This window comes from Neodiprion pinetum, chromosome 1, assembly GCF_021155775.2.
Source record: "Neodiprion pinetum isolate iyNeoPine1 chromosome 1, iyNeoPine1.2, whole genome shotgun sequence".
Lineage (NCBI taxonomy): Eukaryota > Metazoa > Arthropoda > Insecta > Hymenoptera > Diprionidae > Neodiprion > Neodiprion pinetum.
In genome coordinates, this window is record NC_060232.1 from 31,124,788 (window position 1) to 31,148,558 (window position 23,771).

Sequence of the window (23,771 nt, forward strand, 5' to 3'; positions counted from 1 at the left end):
TTACTTCACAAAATAAGTTTCACCTGGATTCGAAGTTTCATCGATTGGGTCTGCGAGCGGCGAAGCGTTGCTCCCGTTGGCTGTCTAAGCCTGTTCGGTTTGCCGGTTGAAATCCCAGAACTACTGGTAGAAGCGGAAGTGGCTGAAGATACGGAAGACACCCCTGATGACGAGCAAGAAAAATTTGCTCATTGCCAGGCTTAAAGGGGTTTTGTGGCTTCGGCAACTCATGTTCAAAGCACAAAGCTTCCCCGATCCTTCGATTACATGCTTAATCCAGTACGTTGGGCTTACTGTCTACTGGTGCAAATTTGTACCAGCCATATTCAGTTCGTTCATACATCCAGTTAAAATTCACCATTTTCAATAATTGGTTATCAGTGTTGTTTAAAGTTTAGAACATCCCCAATCGAATGGTTCGAACGAGATTTAAAAACAATAGTCAAAAGCTCGATCATAACGACAATAATTGCTTCACGGTTTCAGCAGATGCAGACTAAATACAAAAAACTCTTGTATGTGTAATCGAAGGGTTAAATACGGAGTCTATGCACTCTGAGAGTGCTCTGAGGTAAATTTCATGCTCTGAATACTTGCCTGACAAAGAGGAAGAACCACTGCTCATCGAGTAGAGCGACGCCGACGGAGGCACGCTGCTAGGACCCCATCGGCCACCGGGTCCTGGAGCACCGCTTCCTGCCACGGAAGCCCCCATACTGTAAGCCGAGGCGCTTTGCGGCAGGACCCAGGATTTTCCAGACATCGAATACTGCGATTTACAAATTGCATCAGTGAAACTGCACTGAGAGAAACTTTTAGTTCCGGTTGCCGCACAGTCCGTAACTATTTTCATTTTTTACCACAATCGAAAAATACAGTTCTAGGTAGAAAATGAAAATTAGTTTTCTAGCTGTTACCGGAAAGTCTAGTATCCGTTACTATTCTTTCTCATTACGATCACTGTTACTAGATTTTCTTGCAACTGTTGCGAAAATTTAATGCTTGTGCAACAATAAATTGACATTAAAGCCTTATTTAACTGAAAAAGTAGAGTAAACCGAACTAGCTGATTTTGCGTGGCAATTACCAAAAAAGGATCGACAACAGCGCAAAATGGTTACGCGCACCTCGTTTTTCGTAATCCCAATAATATTCAAACAGTTTTCTTAACGATACCTGTTTTACTGAATTTTTCTAGTTACTATAACAAATGAAATTTTTTCAGTGTGGAGATTCTAGAATTCACGTTTGATTTGGTCTGTCAGACTTGAGGGGAGGACTCGGAACAGCTTGGGAGTCTATGATAGGGATCTTTGTACTTTACTTGACGCCTTCCAAGATGGTCAAATAACGTTTCGTCATTCTGCGCTTTTCCGAAGGGAATTGATATTCCTTACCGTGAAAATCAACTGCTAGAGAATCGACGTTGACATTATTTTTTGCAGGGTCGGTAGTTCGTACTTACGTCTCGAGGGATGAGAGTTTGTTTCAACCGGAGAATCTTTGCTCTGCATATCACACACCTCAGGGGTAACATTCGTTGCGATACGGCCATCTGTATTGTCTTGACGAAACACCGTCTAAGAAATAAAATGGAAGTAAAATATAAGGTATTGATTTTTTTTTTTTCATTCTGCCTTCTTTAACGTATTTTCTTACGTTGAGGTACAGTTTGGTTACAGTTCATAGTTTTACCTGCAGACAACCCGGTGGCCACACGGCGCCGTCTGCATCGATGCTCTCGCATTCACACAAATGACGCACTGGAACAGACCAAGATGAAATGATTAAAAAAAAAAACTGTAAGCCGTAAAGTCATATTTTTTCAAGTACCACCCACCCCACGGATGCATGAAATTCACTTCATCTGATCGAGTTTAGCTCACGCGTTTTACCGAGGCTATTCATCGATTGAGTGGGTTTTCATCCGGACAACGTGCACTTTAACCGGACGCGGTTTTCTATCGTTGCAGCGTTGTTTTGAATCGCGATATTGTGCACTATCCCCCCTCAAAATCCGTCTCTCTGTATATACGTTATACACCCCGAGGAAGAACGCCGCAATTACTTCTGACAGACGACTCGAACATCGCTAAAGTATTTTTCATCAATTTCATTCCGAACACTTGTCTCGGGGAAAGAATTTTACCGCGGGGTTTGAATGGACCGACGAGTCCAACGCGCTATCATCCTGTCGGAATTACGTGGAGCGAGAACTCGATGGAATTTCTGGACTTCTGAACTTGCGATAACGGCCCGATCTTCCTCCATTTCTTACACGCCTTTCACACAATATAACCCGGCGACGATCGTACTTTGGATTATCGGGGGGGGAAAAATTCTGGCCAATAAATTTCTTCAACCTAAGTTATTAATTAGCAGCAGGGAGGAACGACGGAGGATGAGAATGCGGGCACGGTAAGATTGACGCGTTTATCACTATAATAGGGCGTCGTAAGATAACTATCACAACTTGGTATCATAGAACGTAATCAAGTAATCGGATTTATTATACAAGCTACTGCGGTAATTTAATATCTTAAGATTATCACTGCTCTATTGTGTGATATTCTAATTGTGTACGATTAGCTATGCTCATTTCATCTTGGCAATTAAACGCACAAGACAAATGTGTTACGTCTTGCACGTTGGAGTGTTAGACGTGTCTACTCGTTACCGCCAAATGTGCAATATCAGCTCGAATATTTGCCAACGCAATGAACGGGTAAAATAACGTACACAGAAGAGTTTCGTGAGAAATGAAGGATTTTGTTTACACTGTTTATTTACGCTTTGTACAGTTAGGCATCGGTCATAATCAATTTATATTGAAGCATTCGATTCTTCTCGATTCTGGTACAGCTTGTTTAACCTCGATTCGTTACGGTGTGAAGTGCTGGTGTTCCTGAAATATTACAAGTGTTACGCAGTTTTGACTAAATTTATACAGCTATGAGTTTTCCCGAGTGCATAATTACAGACAATTGTTTGTCTGATAAATCGACAAAACAATTGTTCCGGTGTGTCTACGAGTACGATAAAATGAATAGTGATTTAAGGGTTCCTTGAAATGGTTTTGTAATTGATTTGAAAATCTTTTCTGGTAAATTGAGAAAAAAAAAAAACACCACTTCTTCGGGTAGATAAAATATTTTCTGTAATCGAAAAAATCTTGTATTTCGGTCCTTCTCAGGGTGTTTACACGGCTGTCGACAAGTTTCCAATCAATCGTGCCCGAGGAACGCCACGGACACCTCCTACACCTCAGAGCTTTCAGGCTGGTAGAACTTTTGTGAAGAAACTTGTACGCCTCCCGCTTCTGCGTCTCATGTACCACAAATGCCAGGAGAATAGCGATGATTACGGTGAAGAGGAGGAGCTCTGCTTTATGTTTGCTGGCAAACTTGTCACCCAACATTGTGAGCACGGTCTGTTTCAACTTGTATTCACGTGATGATCATAAAAACAGGTGCACAATGTATGGTCCGTGATTTACTGGGTGTAAATTATAACCGGATGCAGGAGAACCTAAAGACACATTGTTAGGCACTGGACCGATTATTTTTTAATGTTTCATAACTGTATTGCATGGATATCAAATCTGTTATTATGGTATATAGCTAGTTTTTGCGTAAAGTATCTCGTGGATTTCATTCTGGAGCGGTAGATACAGATTAAAAAAAATAAGTGCATCGGATGTACCGAAAGACGAGCGAGTAAGATCGTGGTAAATAATCTGATGGCGGAGGAACGAGAGTTTCTTGTTTCCTTCATCCCCGAGAAATTACATATCCGGATGTAGGAAACTCTTTTTTGCGTTATTCATTGTCATCGTGATATCGGACGATGTAGTTGGAGGAGAAATGAAACTTTTGCGAAAGAAATAAACGAGTGACAAGAAGATTTATCATTCACGTCTTGACAGATCTGAATTGAGAATGAAGTATACAGGCGCGTGATGAATTTATTCAAATAAAAAAGAGTAGAAAAAAAATGGCTAACCCTGTTTTTGTCAACGTACTTGAAATGCGATCATATTTTATTGAGAATACATCGAAGCCGGTTGATTTAGATCAACGGAGTGGCGTGTGTGCAGGTTGTCACAATATTTGCATTTTCATTTATTATTTTCATTCGCGATTCCGGTCGAACCTCGCGGCTTTCAAACGGCAGCGTGCTTCAGGCATCTATAAAGGATTTTCCTTTGATATTTGTTTATTCGGAGACGGGTCAGGACTGAAGCGAAGCTTCGCAAACTTCATATTTTATGGATACGTCTCGAAGGGTGGACTGAGCAGACGTTTAACCCCAACAAGAACGCCGTTCGTCTTACGCTACTTTTTTCATTACTGGGTTTATACCCTTGGAGAGGAGAAAAAAACCCAAGAAGGAATACGTATATACGTATATACATATATACGTATACACGCATTATGACCTACCTGTCCGTTTCACTTCGATCTTGACCCACCAGCCGCTCCTCGTTCCTTGTCGGTCCTAATCTGCTGTTATATGGCTTATTGGATCGTCGATCAGCCTGGAAGGCCGAACATTTTCGGGCTGGTGCCGAAATTTCGCGAGACCTGATCGTCTGACAATAAGAGTAAGTCGTTCGAGAAGGAAGCTTCGGCGTTGTAGGAAGACTCGCGTGTCTCAAATTACGTCACAGTTTTGTTAGCACTGGGATTAGAAATGAGTGGCAGAAATTTTTCGACAGATTACATGCACGGTAATCGATTTACCGGAAACTCCGAATCTTGTCGAACGATTCGACTTCGCACTGTTGGTAGCTCGTTGAGTCGAGTAGATGTCCGAATCCCAATCAAACGCGAATTGTCATTTCAATTTCATCCCATTTCGGAACGGAGGAAATTGGCTGAAATTGACAGAGCGTAACGTCGACGCAGTGTATGTACACCTTTATTTCCGGCAATATTCTCGCTACCCAACCAGTGTTATCGTTCTATCAATTATCAATGGAGGGTATAAGTAGGCGCGACGTGCGTGGCCTCACGATGCAACGACAACACACACGTCTGTTTCCCAGGAGCCTTCGACCGCGTCAAGAGTGCATTGATTGTTAGAATTCCGTAGAGCAGAGGGATTTCGAATCTTGCTCAATACTCCCATACGCTGAAAGAAATTTTATTGGAATATTTGCTTTTCCCCATACACAAAAGTACAATAAAATATACCATTTTAGGGACAATCGCGGTATAATACAGTCGTGAAAAGTACAATAGTGAGTAACGAAATGCACAACATTTATAAGAATGTTTCAAAGATCATACAGTAATTCTTGCTTGTCAACATAATATTAATATATTGTAACAACGGGGGGAAATTAAGAAAGGTCTAAGAGAATCAAAGAGTTCTCTGTGCGATTTAAGCGAACGCCGAGCCAAAGAAGTCTCACGAAAGAGGAATATTTAGAAAGAAAATAGATGTATTTGGACACAAGCTCTCTTTTTAAAGTCTAGAGACTGACTGTTTTTACAATAATGTCGGTTGACGCAGCAACCTTATTCTTTTTAAAGACATAAGAGGTTTATAAACGTCTTTTATCTATGATGACTACTAGATCATTTAAAAGGGGACAGAACGGGTGATTTCACCCTTTGTAACAATATATATATATATATATATATATATATATATATATATATAGAAATAGTATAACGTCTTATTATTCTCGGAATGTTTATGATTGTACCTCGTTTGTCCCTAAAACGCTATGCGGAAAACCAAACATTGCAATAAAATTTCATTCAGTGTACAGGAATCACGCGTAACGCGAATTAAGAAACGAATTCACTTCGATAAACGTGTTTTTATTTAACTCTTTTCCAATCAATCGTTTAACCGACAGTTTATCTACACAAAGCTACATGTATTATAAATTCCAACTGTAAATCCGTCAGCCTTGTCCGTCATATGCAATACAACCATTGAGCACAGGTCGAAGCAGAGCGGGAGTAAAACTCCAGGTACCGCTGTCCGTCTATCAGCGTCTCCAAAGTCTGCGACGAGGAGGTGGAGGACCCCAACCGCCACCGCCACCGCCACCGCCCGGCCCCATTCCCATGCCCATGCCCATTCCACCCCCTGCAATTAATGACCCCCAATGGATATACCGAATCAAAAATCGGTCTAGTCTGGAGTGCGGCTTCGCAACTATCCTCCAGTTTCAATTAGATCAGAATTACCATTTTGCGAGGATGCAGTCGTGGTTGTCGTCGTTGTTGTTACCCCGGGCGTTGTGACTGCAGGTGTTGTGCTGGTCGCGTTGGGCGGCATCCCGCCACCGCCACTTGGGTTTCCTCCTCCTCCGTTGTTCCATCCCCCTGGACCACCCCCGCCACCCCCCTGACCGCCCCAACCGCCCCCCGGGCCACCCCCGCCACCGCCACCGCCTCCCATCGGAGGTCCCTGGGGTGGGGGACCCCATCCGGCTATCTGGAGGAGGAAAACGCTCAGATATGAGAGTCTCGAGTGCTCCGATATAATTTTCCTGTGATAAATTCTAAGCCAGTAATAATTTGCCGAGTAACGCAGAACGAATGCAGCATTGGATAATGCAATTTTCCAACTTGTTTTCCCCGAGTGCCGTGAGTGTAACTTCAGCTAGACAGCTTTTGCACAGCACTAGCGAGCTCTTTCAATTGTTCGCGATATTTCACCCTCGTGGATTTTCAAGCACCCGACCGTTATACACTCGTTGTGTTCTTGTTGATGAAAATGGGATGCAACGTTGCAGGTTGTAAGACTCGCGGTATACTTAGTCGATATTAAACTTTTAATTACGGCTTTGGTGCGCATTAATTAATAAATCTATGTATAAGCGATTAAGCATCTAAGACTTGCTATACTGCAATGTCAGAAGTAGGTATTATTTTTATTTCACTGTGAAAAAAATCTTGTTTTTGAATCATGCAGAAACATCGAATCTAGACATCTTAATTCAAGATTTGCAGATTATAACCGTAGCGATAGAGGACTACGATATAACCTTGCTAAAATCTGAATGTATAACGAAACTACGAAAATTATACGGTAGCGGAAAAGCGGAAGAAAAGGTTCGTGATTGATCGTTCTACTTTTCTTCATTCATCCGTATTTCATTAGCATTTTTTTGCGTCTTTAGTCAGAAATTCTAACGCGGAAGCAATTTTATTAACTGGACTGCACTGCGATCAACTTTTGAAAATCCACGATATTTAGGTCGGATATTTCATATCTGAGGTGATTTGAAAAGTAATGAATTTCGAATATATATAACAGTCAAGTGTTGATGCCGACAGAGCTTCGAAGAGCCATGTTCAACTTCCTCTCCAAATTCAAAGCCGATCTATTCTGATCACCAGCAGTAATTTCAAAATATCTCAGAACGAAATATCCAGGAGTAACTCTAGTCATGCAACCAAATACTTATTCCGTAACAAAAGCGGTATCGATACCGTGTAATATATAAAAGTGGTTTCATAATTACCGTAACGGCGAGGAGAGCCGTGATTACCGCAGCAAACAAGGTCGCTTTCATGACTCCAAGTCAATGTGGCAATTGCTAAATTTTTCCGTCACTTTTATACCTTCGTATTGTTCGAAAAATCGTAGCACCGTAGCACGACGTGTATTATAATTGAGGCTGATTACAAACCGAATTACATAATTTGAAACACATTTTTGCAAAAACCCAGGAAGAGTTTTAAGCGCTAAATAATAAACGCCCGCTATCGCACAAGAGTTTCAATTATTACATTGTTGAAGTGTCTCTAGGATAATTTTCATCGTTGTGAAAAACTCCATTTCCGGTTGTGAATTCACGAATTCGCATCCATTCGCTCATCCGTCGTGTCGTATATGGTACATCGCCTCGAGCGGAAGTAGTAATACACATTTATACATTACGTATAACGTAACGCGTAACACGTTGTGTTTTTTTCACCCTCGATAACACCGAAGTTCATTTGCCTTTTCCGTTCGACAAGTTGTCGTTTCTCATTTCCCCATGCGTGACGCCGCAAAACGACGGCTAGAGCGACGTAGTCAAACAGCGTTGAAAAATGTCGAACGTATAATAATTCTGCGATATCGGAATCGCGGAAAGATCGAGTGTTTTTCGAACAGGGGTTGGCGTGCCGATATGCACGAGTCGCTTCATCACAAATGTCAACTGCAACGGAGTACCCTCCAAAAGATTCAATTAGCTAATTGATTTCAGCTTTCTTCGAGCGCTATTGTCAAGTGTCATAGCGCATACAAGCCTCGCCATTGTTCCCGTAAAATACTGCAGGCTGGAAAATCTGGGAAACGTGAAGAAATCTCGCCAGACATTGTCTCGTCGTTTCTATAGACGCTTTGGCCACCCCTGCAGAACGGCGCGTGTGACGTCAGATTCTGCGGATACGACGCGCCACGTTAGCACCCACATCCACCTTGCAAGTACGACGCTGTAGCTTTTTTCGATGGATACGAATATCCGGTCTGAATAGAAGCCAGGAAAATAATTACTCCTGAATTGTTGATCGTCAAAATGATTGCAGGGTGTAATTTATACTCGAGCACAACGGATTCAATTTCGTACGAATCAGTGTAGGTACACGTCATTCGCATCTTTGATCGTGCGATAAGAGGAGAATCGAGGAACGTTTAAGCCTCGGGTACGTTCCTTGCCGGAGGTATCGCTTAAACGATAGACATATACAAATTTCTTAATCAGATTGCATTCCCCTTTTGTATCGTCGAAGAGGACACGTCGATATTTCCGATCACGTCTAAACGGCCCTGTATAATGAGCTTAGGAGTTACCAGAGACGGGCAGAGGCCTTGTCAGGATTACGGGCGAAGCGAGGGCGTGCCTAACGAATTAATTAACCGTTTCACTTTGTTAGAGCGTTCCCTTAAAAACTTGGTCTTACCTCGTCTTCTTGGGAGGAGGCCAACTCGGGCTCGTTTTCTTCCAGTTTCGTCAAGAGCTTGTCCTGGAAACAGGCAAAGAGAAATGTTCGGTTTGTTAAACGTCACAAGGTTTTACCAGTCTTAATTAAAAACTTACGTGTAGGTACAGTAAGAACTAATTTTCACTAATCGCAATTTACTTTTTTCGGCAAGTTGATTTCATTAAAAATTATGGGCGTCTGCGCGTTGGGATGAAAAGAAATATTCTTTAATTAACAATTTCCCTCAGCCACCGATTATATCGTTTGTCACGTGTCGTCCTGAGCACACGACGATTATACCCTGTAATTTGGTCGTGGGCTGGTGTCAAGAGCGGTGCAGCGATATGATCAAAGCACAGGATTATGTACAGGTGACGTCGAGTACGCGGCGCATGCATTTTCTAGTCAATCTGCATGCTGCAGCGGCAGCATAATTTCGAGATCATCGATATTCGCTTGGAAGACCGAAGGAGTTTCGAAGTTCATATAACACATTGTGAAAGGTGAATAGAGAATTACCTGAAGAGTCGTCGAGTTTGCCTTCAATCTTTTACGAAACTTGGCGAAAAGGAATCGCGATTCGGCCGGTGAACAATATTACGTTTTTCTTTAATCAGCGCGTGGATCTCAAATAAAATGCCAATTGCATACAGCGATATTTTATCGATATCACGCCGGTCGGCGTTTGTTCGTTATCGTATTTGAATCCAGGACACGAGGCTGATATTTTAAATAGTTTGGCTAAGAATAGAAGTCTTTGTGGCTAGACCGATGCAAATCGATAGGTCGGCTATAACGGAGTTTCCCTATCAATGGGCCGTCTAATGACGAGCGCGTAAGAGGGTTGTGCAGAAAACTCCGCAACAATCATCCCCCGAGAGAAAATAACCCGCAGAAATCCTAGTTCAAAAATTTGCGAGCTAGAAGCTCGGCGTCATGGCAGCAGCGGAACCGAAGATCTTTGTACAAAACGTTGCATAGGCGGATCGATTAGAGCGTACTTGATAGGCCTAGGCAAGCTCTGTTCTACAAATCGCCTATTTTAGATTCCACATTACATACCGTGTGCCGCTTATTTATACGCTGGGTAAAACGCGAGAATATGTTACGATTCTTTTTTTTTTTTTTTTTTCATTTTCCTGCTTTTTTATCAGACAATATCAAACCAGTTTGAGTTGCATGTGGGGTTCAAGGTTATTCATGCGCTTGCAAACAATTTATCGATTGTTTTTTTCTACTTGTTAAATATTTATTAAAGTCCTATAGATAATCCTTGCGCTACAATGCGGAGGCTTATTTTCTGTAACTCGAGTAGCGAACGTTCGTGTATTCGCGGTGATGCGATCGTTCGAGTTACGAGTGACTTGACATTCGACTATTTTCAACCCTGTTTAACTTGCCGATGACTTTGTGATCCTCGTTCGCTGAAGGCAGGAGTTTTAAACCTTATTCAAGGCTTGAATCGACGAAATTCTGCAGCGACGTTTATCGTACCGTATTATATGCATGGCGATAGAACGTATGCCACAAAAAATTTGCACGGGAATTTTAATTGCATTAGATATTCAAAAGAGTTCTATTCAATTCGCTCTCCCTACTAAGCCCGCCGTATAATCCCGCTGATATTCGCGACTGCTCCGTAATGGAATTCGCTCCGTTTATCAGGATCATGAGCCTACTCAACTTCATTCATATAATGGGAAATTGCTGAGACGCAACCATGCCAATTGATATTGACAGTCGACTGGCTGAATGCCAAAAGGGCCTGTCGGTGGAATCGAGGTATACCTTAGATGATCGTAACATGTTGAAGTCATTTTATTCACCTTGAAACCCTTGCAGAAACAAAATCTAACAAAGCTAAGAATGTACGCTACCGTAAATTCTCAGTAGGAATTTACGTCGTATTACCTCGTTTCCTCGTTTCCTCGTTTCGTGGAACTTGCGGTCTTGTTTCCTAAACAAAATACCGGAACGAGATCAAAAGGAATCGTGAATCCAATCCTTTTCTCGTCATAGGGTCAAATCTACAAAACTTTTCCCACATCGCAGGATTAATGAACGCGCTTTGAACTTTGTCTTTGACACTGCGAAGCGTCTACTTCTTTAATCAAATTTCGTGGCGGTTAATGTTGAGCAAGTAAATATACCTACTAATTATGGGGAAATGAGGCTGAGAAGATTAAATAAGTACTTGTATAAGATGCAGAAGTTTTACGCAATGAATGCTACATGCGTGAGTGTACTACAGGAATACGTGTAGTTAGTCACGAGAAAGTAACGTGGAAGTTGTTGTGGTGATTTCCCCTTGGAGGTTTCTCAGGTTACAGTGCGTTCCAATATAATACGTGTACCGTGTTCGGAAAAATTAAAACAGTTATATTTTACGTCAAGGGGGGGGAGAAAAAATTTACCAGACGCGTGAAAGTAAGAGTTTTGTGTATATCACTCGCTGCCTCGCATAGCGTAACGACTTTTGTATCGAACTGGATTGCGAAATATACTTTGTGCTGTAAGAGTTTAGTTCACAATAAGTCAAGGAGGCTAAAGTGGAGTTTGGTGTTCTTGCGAAGTTCAGCGATGGTATATCCCTTCTTACTCCTTTAACCCCAAGAACGGGGACTTTCGTGTCAGCGGAATATGAATTTAAGACTGGCTTCGTGTGTTACGCCAGATGTAACGACAAAGTGAGAATAACCGTAAGACCATCGACAACTGCAGCAATCCTCCGAGCATGGAGATTCCTCTTAAGCGTGCAACGATAGTTTCCGTGACCCGAAGTGAGTCCTGACGTGCGTAAAAAGCGTAAAAAGCGTAAAAAGCGTTTAGTGTGGTTTCAACGATTGAAAAACGTAACGGGTTGATGAATTTAAGTGGTTTTTGATACTGATACGTGGATTGTTTGTTAAAGAACATATTTTCGCGTGTCACGTGTGCAGATGGCGTGCGACACTGGAAGAGTGATCACCAATTGCGATTGTTTGTTCGAACGACTATTTTTCCAGTAAAGTTGCCACTTTGAGTACGACGCGTCGGTGCGTTTAAAATAAAACTGCTGACAATCTGACGCCGACGAATTTGCCAGGTCATGAAACTTGGTAGATATTACCATTGCTCCTTTGGATCAGTTTTTAATTTACTGGAAGGTATTCCAGTCCAACGATATTCGCCTCCCACGCTGCTTGGTAATTGGGCTTAAAGGCGGACGTTTTATCCGACAATCATGTTAAGGCGGAAACCTAACTCAGGAGGCCGAAAAGTAAGTGGTTTACTGAAATTTTCCCGGCAGAGAAAAATTGAATGGATATTTTCTAAGCTTCGAGGATTTTTTATTACTCGTTTGAACTACATCTGGTAATTTTTATCAAGTCGTTTGGGCCATAATTGATCGAGTTATTAAATACGTTCCACAACAGCAGTTCATTCTCGTTGGCAGGTTGCGTACATCGGAAGTCGCAACTTTGATCTGAAACCAACCAAATTGAAATTTGTTCCTTGTTCGGATTACTTTTAAGAACCTCCGTTGGTATAATTGCATTGTTTAAGATGCTCCATTTTGAGGCTGTGTAAAGACTGTGAAAAAATGGTGACAAATGAAACGTTCTTTTTAAAACTCGTGTAAAACATTAAATTTTTGACCCTAATGGGTAGATTTAGGTTCATGATCTTAGAAATATTTCAAACAACGACAAAATTTCAGTATCCTTGGTTTTAGATTAAAATTGTGACCTTTAGCGTGTACACAATTTGCTAACGCGAATGAAGATTTGGTATGGGACGTGGTTGTAAACTCGATAAATTATGAAACAATTGATTCTAAAAATTTACCAGATGTAAGTCAAACTAGTAATAAGAGATCCTCAGAGTTTAGAGAATATCCACTCAATTCTTCTCGGTCGAAAAACTTTCCGAAAACCACTTACCTTTCAGCCTCCTCGGGTAGGTTTCCCTCTTAAAATGAATCTAATCCGCATACCTAAAATAGCATAAGTTTGCAAATAACATGAAATTTCGCTGGAGTGAGATTATCATCAATTATTCCAACTGTTTTACTTCAGAGCGAATCTGACATTCCAAAGATTCAATTTTTTGTTCTCCTATACAGGAATTAACATCACAGGCTGTCGAAAATTAATGTACTGTTCAATCAAATCGTTCTGATGGATTTATCGTACGTTGTGTAAAGAGCAGCCATTCTCAAGTTCAAGAACAATATAAAATAATTGTCTGCAGGGATCGGTTGATACAAATACTGTAGAAATGATTCCAGATTTTCTACGCCCTATTCTCTGCATCACCATCACGTTTTTGTTAGGTGAGTTTGACAATTTTCTTCTTTCTAACAAAGGTGTAGAAGGTGTAACGGTAAATTCATTACCGGTAAACGATGAACGTTCAATCAACGAATCTCTCACTTTATAAAAATCACTCGAAATTTCGGAAAAAGCAGGACCGTGAAATAACATCCCGATTCGCAAGGACCTTCTTCAATTCAAGTTTACACGCGTGGCTGCCTTAATCAGCGTGCGCAATTATACAATATATTCATTACCAAAAGTAATTATAAGTACTGGTTAGTCTTTCTATCACACTTTTTGTTTTCGGTGTACATGAAAGATTGAAGAGGTGTTTCGCTTTGAATGGAGCGCTGATTGGCCGCCATATAATCGATTTCATTATGGTCTTTTTCTCGATGCCCGAAATAAATGTCGCAGTTGTCGTCACGCCGTGCCGACTGCAATTACGTTATAGACCTGGGCAGCTGTTTAAAACTTGCCTCGTAACATCAGACTATCATTTCATGCTTGAGGTACTTGACGTTACACGAAATGATTATTTATTCGAGCCGGTTACTTTCTCAGTTCGCTTCAGATTATCGGTCTGCATTGATGTAAGGTTTCTAACTTCGGTCCCTACAACCTCGGTGAAAAATTGAAAATGCTGCCTTGGTTCTTCGCCTCGTATCTTTGCCGGTTATGGGTCGTGTCCAGAGGTCGGTTGACGCAAGAAAATAGCTTTCTATAACTGATTGCCTGTGTATAGTTTTATCATTCGTTGTTTTTATCTTGGTATTTGTCGGGTGTTTTTCTCTCGTGTTTCATAACTTCACACGGTCCAACAGCAATTTACAAATTGAAGTAAAATAATTTTACACATTGTTTGAGGAGTGGAGTCGGTGTAAAGTGTATTAAAACCTTCGAAGTTCGACTGTTAAGTAAACGAAAAGTAGTTCGATTTATCGGTGGCGATTACAACGTACCTACGGAATCACAGGATTAAATTTAGAGGTCAACGTTCAACTTTGAATCCTGTGTAATGGTAATGCGGTAATTGTTTCCGGTGAGAGCATACAAGTGATGAATCAATAAACCTGTCAGGATATACAACATCTATTCATGCTCTCGTTAAAATTGAATTCCGTTATTCGTTTCTGACAGTTTCAACGTGCTTAAAACGAACGTCCGAACAATAAGTGAGAATACGAGGAACGATATTTTCTTCTTCAACGGTGTGTACAAATTTATCCGGGATATCTCGTTAGCCATAATCATAATTGAAATCTTAACGATTATTACGGAAGTGAATATTCTTCATAATCGGGATTCATTACGCGTGAAAGTAACGTCGGATCTCGCGTTCGGACTGTTATTTCATTTATTGCTAACTCAATTATCGGTCTCGCTTTCGTATAACTTTCGTATAACTAACTGAGCAGCCTTAGTACTCAGAGCCACTTGCGGAACTTGGCCGTGGATCATAAAAAGGAGAGCTGAATGATTAGATAGGCCTTTGATGGTATTAGGAATGAATTACGTTCCGGTAGAGTGACTTGATAATATTAAATCGCAGAGATTTCTCGCAAGGTATAAGCTAAGTGGAGTTGATGTTTACAACAACACTAAGCCGCCGATTAAAAACGAATTTAACGGTCTTTTCTCAACAAATTTTTCTCGACCCATCGATACGGCGTATAACAATCACCGTTGTCAGATTTTGTAATTTCATAAATCTCGTAACTGGATATTAAACTTATTATAGTAGCGAAGAGAAGAGTGAGGCGATTGGGATGAAAATAAAATGGCCTCAAGCTATTTCTCTTCGTCTATTGTTCAAGATTATTTCTATCGCAAACAATGCCGACACTATACAATGCTCTGAATTCCTCGATTTTACCGCAAACCAATGAAACCAGTCTCACGTAATGGTGGTGGCCCGCTTTACGGCGAAGCTTATATCGTACACCTCCACTTAAGACTGCGCGTTCTTTAAGGTACGCTGAAAGAGCTTTCGCAATTATCTTTTCAAATTGAATTCAAGGCATGTATTCATTACGCGGGTATATCGCTATTGTTATTTTATTTTCGTACTCGTTAAACGATCGTCTGTGCTGAAAATATTTGCACAGCGAATGTTCCGATCATAAGTATGAAATCAAACAATATTATTTTCGAATCACGAAAAAATTATTCCCGGACACTTTTTTCATCGCCTCCCCAAGTCTATCGTAAGGTTCTATCGAGTCGAATTTCGGACTGACACAGTTTAGTTAATGTTGATAATCGTTTAGGGAGTTAAACGTTGACAAAACCTACGATCAAATAACAATTAGAAGCAATTAGCTAAGATTCCGGCGAAGCTCGTCACTTGGGTAAGTGAATAACAAGCTGATCGATAACTCAATCACCGGATAATTAAGGATACCTATTCGTTGTCTTATAACTGCGTACATTTATAGATTCAAGCCAAATTTAATCGGCAATAGGCTTCAAGTGTATTGTCTAACCCGAGGAAATTTTCACGGGTCCAGGGTAACCAGACTGATTGTCACTTGATTAGAAGTGTGAAATAAAAGCGATTAAACAACGAAAGAAAAATAAGAAAAGAGAAAAGAAAAGGTTACGCAAGGTGTGCGTGCACGAGGAAATAATTGATGCTGTACAATATTTGCACGGCCCTTGTAATTTATTGGCTTGACAAACGACCGCGGGGTGAAAACTGATCGTGGATAAATTAAGAAAGTCGTTCCATATGCAAACAGCTGCCTTGAGACACAGGGGAACAACCTTGTGATGTTATTTTTCCAGTACCGACAATAGAAATCTTTGGCCTAGTTTTCACGAACTGCTATAGTGTACATATTTATACACTCGGTCATTCAAATATAACCGTGAAAGAATACTAGCCTCATAAGTGCGTGGGATTTTGTTTGTTTCAGGTAATAACCCAGCCCACATTTCACCGTTCCCGACGGGCAATTGCACCCTCTGTTGTCCTATTCAGCCTGATCAAGATATCCAGTATCAGCTTTATACCAGGTAATTCCGTATCGTACATATTATGCGCAACGAAATTAGGAGAGAAGAAGAGTTATGAGCTACGTATTAGCAATCTTTACATCGACAAGCTCTCGCAGTGTCGATTCCAGCTGTATCGTTACCAGCCATCACGCGCGTGACTTTATAAAAGGGTTACCGAAGAATTTCTTCTCGATTAAATAATCGAGCTTCTCTGAATGTATTATTCTCTGAGCCAGTCTCCAGTTGCTCCGATGGAAATTGAGTTTCTGCTAGTTAGCTTATATTGATTATAAGATAAGGCAATTAGTTAGCTTCAGGTGGTTTGGATAATCTTCCAACACACATCGAGTTGTCCTCGCAGGTTGTTCGTTTCAAAAAGTTAACTATCGTTGCATGATTCTACAACGGAATCAGACGCAATCCGACCATCCCAAACATCTTGGCAATCAATGATGCGACGACCTTGCAAAGGAGCAGCTTCAACAGAAGCAATCCAACCATATTTTACATCCATGGATACAGCGAACGGGCACCAGGGCTGAGTGCGGCGACGATACGCGATGGTCAGTAAATGGATTCCACGTATGTATTCAACTATTATACGCCAAAAAATACGGGTGTCATTGCTATTGCGCTTTTCCCTTTGGCGATATCATTTGCGGCGTTGTTACGGGCGCGAACTTTCCGAACGGCTGGACCTTTGACTCCGCCTAGGCTTAGCGTTTGATATCACAGTTACTTCTACACCGGGTATATCGATTCGGTGGAACTTCGTACGCAGAGTATTGGACTCATGTCGGACAAACACGATAGCGCAGCACATGTAAAATCTGCAGTTTTTCCAAAGTTAGAAGTCAGTTCTAAGCGGTATATCGTCTTCAAACAGTGCCGTGGACTCTGGCACGTTCCCTAGCCAGTTTCAAGCTCTCACTCGTGTTTTGTGATATCAACGTTTTCAGATATCCTCGTACAGCGCCATCCGCAATTTCACCTCGCCATGTCGATACCAATCGTTTCCTCGTCGTTTTTTTACAGCGTATCTGAGGCGCGGTGAGTACAACGTCGTCCTCGTAGATTGGGGCAAATTGTCGGCACTTCCGTGGTACATTACGGCTGTAAGGAACACCAGGATCGTTGGACCCCACGTAGCTGGTATGGTCAGATGGCTGGAGGCTCAGGGCGCGGTTCCGGCTTCCCGTGTTCACGTGATAGGGTTCAGTCTGGGTGCCGAGGTGGCAGGTTTCATGGGAAAGTCTCTCATCCCGCAGCAGGTGAGACCAGGAACAGATTTAAAATATCGACCGAAAACGGTTAGCGGAGTGAAGAGGCTTGGTTCTCTGGTTCGGTAGACCTTGATGGTCAGAAATCGTCTCTCCGCGTTACCGCAGAAACATTGATGTGTGATGTTGGAACGACTGTTTAGCAATGAGTTTAGAAGGTGAAACACCCGCCAAGAAAACATTGCAAATTAACTTTCACTTCCCAATTTGTACGTTGTAAAATGTTTTCTTATCGGCCGGCCAAGCGAGTATTGACCGTGACCAAAAACAGCAGATCTTGTCAAACCATGAACAAATTAGTCGAGCGTGTTGGCCAATTATCGCGGCCAAGATCGCTAGTGCGAGCGTGCGGATTGCGAAATTCTAGAAAAAAGTTTTCTCGCTTATAATCGTAATAGTAATGACAGCGATAATAGTAATCGTGGAAATAACAAGCAGGTGGGAAGAATAACCGGACTTGATGCTGCCTTTCCTTTGTACATGAATACGGGGACCGATGGACACTTGACCGCGACCGATGCAAGCTTCGTTGATGTTATTCACACCGATGGTGGCATATTTGGCTTCCCTTCGCCCCTTGGTCACGCCGACTTTTATCCAAACGGTGGAAGGCCTACCCAGCCAGGATGTACCGCCGACAACATCATCTTCGATGGAATAACACGCGTCCTTAATCAGTACAGTGAGTACTCGATAACAGATTTAGAAGATGATTGAGGAATTTCATGATTTTTCGTAACTGTTCATTTGCAATTAAAAGTTATCTTTTAACACATCGAAAAAGGTAAATAGTAATTCAGCCGACGTCTTGCCGAGGAGATGGCTCGAACCGTGGAGAAGCAGAGTAGGGATGATTAAACCTTTAAGGCACACATATTTCCTCGCAGTTAAGTTCCTTGAAAGTGGGTATATAAGGATTCTTGAGATCATGGATTTCGAAAATGGGGTCAGGTCTGAGAAATTTTCAAAATTCAAAATAGCGTATGTAATACGGCGAACTGAAACCGTGAAAGTGATTCAAATGCTTCGGAAATGCACAGTCAGGGGTTGACTCCGATTACCGAGTTCCACATTTCTAGTTCCCATAACTTTCCCACAATTTAATTTATTTTATAAAAACAGGCATTTTCAACACTTTGTTTATTTATAGCGTTCACTAGATTCGCGGAATCGTAATAATCCCTCTTAAAACATCAAGATTGATATCTTAGAAGTTCGATTATGCAAAAAGAAAAGAAAAAAAAAAAAATGCCAGCGATATCTAGTTCGAAGATCGAGACCTTCACGATCTTGGATAATATCGATCGAATCGATAACTTCTTAAAATTTCTTTGAAAGTTCAGATTCCGTTTCTCGCATCAACATACGCCGTTTTGTTTCCGTTATACAGTTGCTTGCGGACATAATCGTGCCTGGCAATTCTACGCGGAATCGGTGGGAGATCCGAACGGATTTCCCGCCAGCAGATGTTCCAGATGGAGGATAGAGATTCCCGGTAACTGCACGTGGACTCCGGACGCTCGGATGGGATTCGCCGCCGACAATAGGATCCGCGGTATGTTTTATCTCAGGACAAACGCCCAGCCTCCATTTGCCAGGAACACGACGGGTTACGGAATCAGGAGATGAGCTTGCATCGACAAAAAATAACAGCAAGTACATGGATGAACCAACAAATATCTGATCGCCAATCGAGGTGCCCTTATTTCTGGTATCTTCAAGCCTCGCGAAACTCTCGCAGTCTTGAGTTTCGGATCATTGCAAGGAACGGACCAACCGCAAGCATATTTTTACGATTATTGTTGCATAGGTAATTTTTCGGTGGATAAATTTGCTCGGGAAATTTTATACCAGACATTGTGTACAACAAAACGTATAATACGTTTCGACGAATCATCGATTTTGTAATTAAACACCACCCTGTTAACGGGGGGGAAAAAAAAAACTAGGGGCTTTAATGTGAGATTATAACGACAGAGTGCATCTGATAATTTCTCGCCGGACGAGTATAACGTGAATATTAATTAAAGCAAACCTTGAATGTTTATAAGGGCCTCGACCAACCGTTCGTGTCTCACGCACCTTTCCGCACGCACAGTCCAGAAGGAAAAGAGAAGACAAAAAGTAGAAAATGTGAAACCAACTCCGTGATGTAGTATATTTCATTCTTTATCTCGTTCTCAGCGGCATACTTGAAGTAACGCGGTGTAAGGAAAAAGAAAAAAAAATCTCAATGCTTCCACCCTTGTTACTATCATGACTCCTCCCTCTGAGTTGAGCACCGTTCTGCAAACATATTATTCACCGTTCGATGGTGTACATCAATACGAGTAATGTTCAATTTACGATAAGAACCTAAGCTCCTCTTCCGTAACGTTACGCAGTATGACGTACACGTATACCGGAACGCCTTGTACCGAAATTACCCCGGTGATTGTCTATTGGCTAAAGTCAGATTCAAGGTCGTGCTTAAAGTTACATGTCAGATAGATCACATCCAAATTGCGAGTGATTTACCGACTGTTTGTTATTTTCGTACCTCAATTTAAACCACGTTCCGTTTTCTATCCGTATGTCGAGAATCGATAATAATATGAACATAAAAGCATTGATCTCTACGAAATTGGAAAACTTCAATTTCTCCTCATTGTGCGGTTTCAAAGATCTGTTTACCTGGATGAATCGGACATTTTTTTATTCAAATTTCGGTCGAATTTTAAACTCGGAATAATTCAAGTACTTTCCTTTCAAAGGCAAAAGTATCGGGCATGCACTGAGTTAGTAAATTTTTAGGCATCTGGCCAGAGTTTAGAAAACTGCTGTCTAAGTCGTCCTCATTACCGCATGTCTTTATACATAGACAGATGCAGTATAAGCAGCCACTGAAGGATATCATAGAAGTGACTCTTTATACGCGCAATCACAAATTTCCCGCTTTTGGTTCTCCACATTTCTCGGAGTTGAAAAATAAACCACACATTACAACTCCCCTTTACTCCGCCTCGTCGTCGAGTACGCTACTTGAGCCACTTCAGAGTGCTTTTTTATTCAAAAAAATGTTTCAATGAAAATTTCCGAGCCGTGTATAATAAAAAGTCGTCGGTTATTTTTAATATTCGTTTATTTTTGTTTCATTTCCTCTGCCCTTCGTGATATTTATCCGAACGACGCTGTTTCAGTTTACTCTCACGGTCATCTACGACGAGGCTTTAAAGAGTGTTTAATATACGCCGAATATTACAGGTGGCAGAGAAATTCTAACGTCATATTATTCGTTATTGTGAACTTTGCGCCTCTCGTGTTACGATGCGATCCGCATATACGGTGATTTCGGAGTACGAAATAATCGAGTGAGTGAACTCGGGAGAATGTACATTTTATGTATGTATACATGTATACATCGATGCTAAGAAGTCGTACAATGTCAACGCACGTGTCTCTCGCTTAGTATACATAGGTTATAAATACACTGGATAGTGTCCCACGGATCTAGTAACAAAAAGGCTCCTCTTTTCTTTTGAAAGATAAACTTTCAATTTAGTTAATCGATCAGTGAATACGATCCGCTGTTGCAAACAGCATCGTCGTCCCTCCACCTGCGGCTTTCAATCGCTCCAAAAGAAATATCCACACTCTGCGGTAAATTGTTTTCATTATTTGCGACATTACGGTGCGAGTTGCTGCGAAGGTATATCGGAGTTACAATCCGATCAATTTAATCGCGGCGCTGCTCTGTCGACAGAATAAACCGTATACATCGACCTGTACGCAGACACCTTATAACTGAGAAGGCCAACGACGCGGACGCTAACCCCTGACGATCATTGGCTTTACGCTTTCCCGGGGGTACGTAAAGGTACAAAGGTACGCGATGTGTGCACAATTGGCCAAGTGTTTCATCATCGAATCGGTACGTCGTCGTCGGCTTTTCGCTTCCAGCGCCTCGAATCACTCGCCCCAATCAAAGCCCAAAAAATTTGGCCGTTGGTCAATTAACATCGGTATATGCGAAGAGCAGCGAAACTGTAACACGTCTGACTGCAAACCTTGAAGGACCCGAACCGCGGAGACCTTTAGCCGAGAATAAACACGCGACCTTTCCATCCCTCCATTGATTCGCAAATTTCCCTCCACTATCCCAGGGGCGTTTCTGACATTAATCGCCATGGCGCGATGACAACCAGCCTCTGGGACAGTGTTGACATCTACGATGTGTTACGCCATGGCTCAGGTGAACTGCAGCCGATATTTCTTTTCGAAGACGTACGTACAGGCATTTGATCACAACTCGCAAGCAAATGTGGCCTCGAATCGACTCGGCGGGGCTAGGGATGAATTAAGTGAAAGATATCGAGTACGTGCAGACGCGACGTGATGTCAGTCGGTACGCGTCAGACGGGTGAGTCAACGCCGTGGCGCCAGGATAACGTGTTGGCGGTTCGTACACACGTGTAACGTCGTACGTGGGTGAATCTAATCGTGTGATTCCAGACTGGTGGGTTACTTAGGCTGAATTTACACGCCGCAGGTAAAGCGGCGTAAAGGTGCACGTTTATTGCACGCGATTTTGCAAACAGTACAACAAGTATGCGTCTGCAAGCGTAAAAAAAAATTTCAAGCAACAATCATTTGAGATGCGAATATTCGCCTTTTTGCCCTGATGGTTTACTAAGTGTAACTTTGATTCGATTCTGCTTTTAACAGACTTTTTACTCGACCTGAAGCCACCCCGTATACGCATCGCAATAACGTGATCTTAGTTTTTATAACAAAGCAGCTGCGTCTTCTCCCCTAATGACAACTACGTCATATTGACACAAAAACGTGGCTGGTGACGTCACGTTGTTATTTTTACTCTCATCTCTCTCGCCCCATGTGACTTCCGCGTTTCCCTCTTCGCCGGAGGCTCGCACATCTCATTAACACGTTCGTAAATGAGTACGCTGTCCTCCGTCACGTCTCTGAACCTTTTCCAAGCTCTTATCTGTCACAGCTTTAAAAATTAAAGGCATACTTGTCCATAATTTTCTCGTCGATAATTTATTGTACGCTAAATACTGTAGTTTTATTGTCTTACTATCGCACAGATTATACATCTTACTTGATTTAAAATCGATTCGATTTAATTTATAGTTATAAAACAATTTTGTACGATACGTTTAACCTGTAACTGTGACGAGTTATACTTTACGATCACCCGTGTATGCGTAATGGCTCAAATAATTTTTACGGGTCGACAGAGCTGACGATTTGATTGCGTATAGCTGAGTATTTCGCGAAATTGGTTGCAGTCAACGAGCCACCTGCCGTAACATTGATCCAGCTTTTGACGTTTCGGTATGTCTGTCTACAATTAAGCGTATTATATACTTCGGGTTGAGGACACGGTTTTACGTTTCTACAGTTCACCTTTACGAACGTGGCATTAATAAAGTCCCGTCGATAAAATTCGATATGATAGCGGCGTGCGAGTCTGCTACTCGGCAATTGAGCTATTGTTTTACTCGTCCGTTTTCTCTCTCTGCCAGAGTGTAAATTTAACGCGAGAATGAATTTCTCGCTGTAGACAATATTATTATCTTTTTTCTCAGAAGAGGTAAGGATTTTTATTTTTCGCACAAGATGGAAGCTCGCGTCGTATTCTGCATCTTTAACACGTGTACACCATCTTCAATCGTGGTGATAGGTTGATCGAAGGCATCTCACGTCGTGTTCCGATAAAATAAAAGCAATACCGATGCGGCATTTCACGTTACATTGGGTGAGATATTGTCCCGGAGATATTTTCAAACCATGTACGAACGTACGTACGTACATACATGCTGTATCGTATAGGAAATAGAACCTCAGATTGCAGGAGCTGTGTTACAGTCGAGGTATATCCGTAGCGGAATTACCTGCAATCATTCTGGTAAAGGTTAAACGGACAGAATCTTGCACTGCCACAACCACTGTGTTCGAAGCATGATATGAGAACTTCACAAAGCCGTCAATCAGGATCTGTGGTGTTAAGTCTATAATGGCAGCAGTTGTTATCTCGATCGTGATCAATAACACGAATCGTAGATCGCGCGAGTCGAACTTACATGGAAAATTTTTAACGACGTTGGAAGAAGATCGTTGGCCGATTTAAACCTTTGAATTTTGACGTATGTATTGTAACGAGTAAAAGAGAATTGGTGTAATCAGGGGCAGGGGTTTTAAGAACCCTCCCAACATTTCGATCCCCGTTTCCTCCAGAAGTTCTTTAAAAC

General features: G+C 41.7%; 3 protein-coding genes across 9 annotated transcripts in view; 1 reads left to right on the plus strand and 2 right to left on the minus strand.

Moving 5' to 3' along the window:
- The window catches only part of LOC124220332 (inactive pancreatic lipase-related protein 1-like), a 45,972-nt gene extending 25,249 nt beyond the window's left edge, over positions 1–20,723 (plus strand). The window contains exons 1-7 of one of the 6 annotated variants that reach the window (XM_046629258.2): positions 12,013–12,124; positions 13,045–13,254; positions 16,156–16,255; positions 16,652–16,800; positions 17,273–17,508; positions 17,953–18,199; positions 18,908–20,722. In XM_046629258.2, the coding sequence (XP_046485214.1) occupies positions 13,200–13,254; positions 16,156–16,255; positions 16,652–16,800; positions 17,273–17,508; positions 17,953–18,199; positions 18,908–19,146 (1,026 nt within the window). In that variant the 5' untranslated portion in view covers positions 12,013–12,124; positions 13,045–13,199 and the 3' untranslated portion in view covers positions 19,147–20,722. Of the gene's footprint in view, positions 1–11,430; positions 12,125–13,044; positions 13,255–13,820; positions 13,933–16,155; positions 16,256–16,651; positions 16,801–17,272; positions 17,509–17,952; positions 18,200–18,907 lie in introns of those variants that run through there. The other 5 variants (XM_046629081.2, XM_046629173.2, XM_046629428.2 and 2 more) reach the window with 5 other exon arrangements.
- The window catches only part of LOC124219867 (chromatin assembly factor 1 subunit A-B), a 40,343-nt gene that overhangs the window by 4,538 nt on the left and 12,034 nt on the right, over positions 1–23,771 (minus strand). The window contains exons 3-7 of one of the 2 annotated variants that reach the window (XM_046628115.2): positions 8,919–8,981; positions 1,696–1,763; positions 1,466–1,580; positions 598–769; positions 24–163 (exon numbers count right to left, since the gene is read on the minus strand). In XM_046628115.2, coding sequence (XP_046484071.1) covers positions 24–163; positions 598–769; positions 1,466–1,580; positions 1,696–1,763; positions 8,919–8,981 — 558 coding nt within the window. The remainder of the gene's footprint in view (positions 1–23; positions 164–597; positions 770–1,465; positions 1,581–1,695; positions 1,764–8,918; positions 8,982–23,771) is intronic. The other variant, XM_069133942.1, reaches the window with a different exon arrangement.
- Positions 5,816–7,680, minus strand: LOC124221087 (uncharacterized). Its single transcript, XM_069133967.1, has 3 exons — positions 7,490–7,680; positions 6,207–6,456; positions 5,816–6,105 (listed from the first exon to the last, which is right to left on the minus strand). Exons 1-3 carry the CDS (start codon positions 7,538–7,540, stop codon positions 6,005–6,007), a joined length of 402 nt encoding a protein of 133 aa, XP_068990068.1. The 5' UTR covers positions 7,541–7,680; the 3' UTR covers positions 5,816–6,004.

Excerpts from the sequence above, each read along its gene's own strand:
- LOC124221087 (XM_069133967.1), bottom strand. The coding sequence starts at position 7,540 with ATGAAAGCGACCTTGTTTGCTGCGGTAATCACGGCTCTCCTCGCCGTT. Across the intron at positions 6,457-7,489 it reads CGGCTCTCCTCGCCGTTACG|ATAGCCGGATGGGGTCCCCC; the intron begins GTAATTATGAAA and ends TTCCTCCTCCAG. Across the intron at positions 6,106-6,206 it reads GACTGCATCCTCGCAAAATG|GGGGTGGAATGGGCATGGGC; the intron begins GTAATTCTGATC and ends CATTAATTGCAG.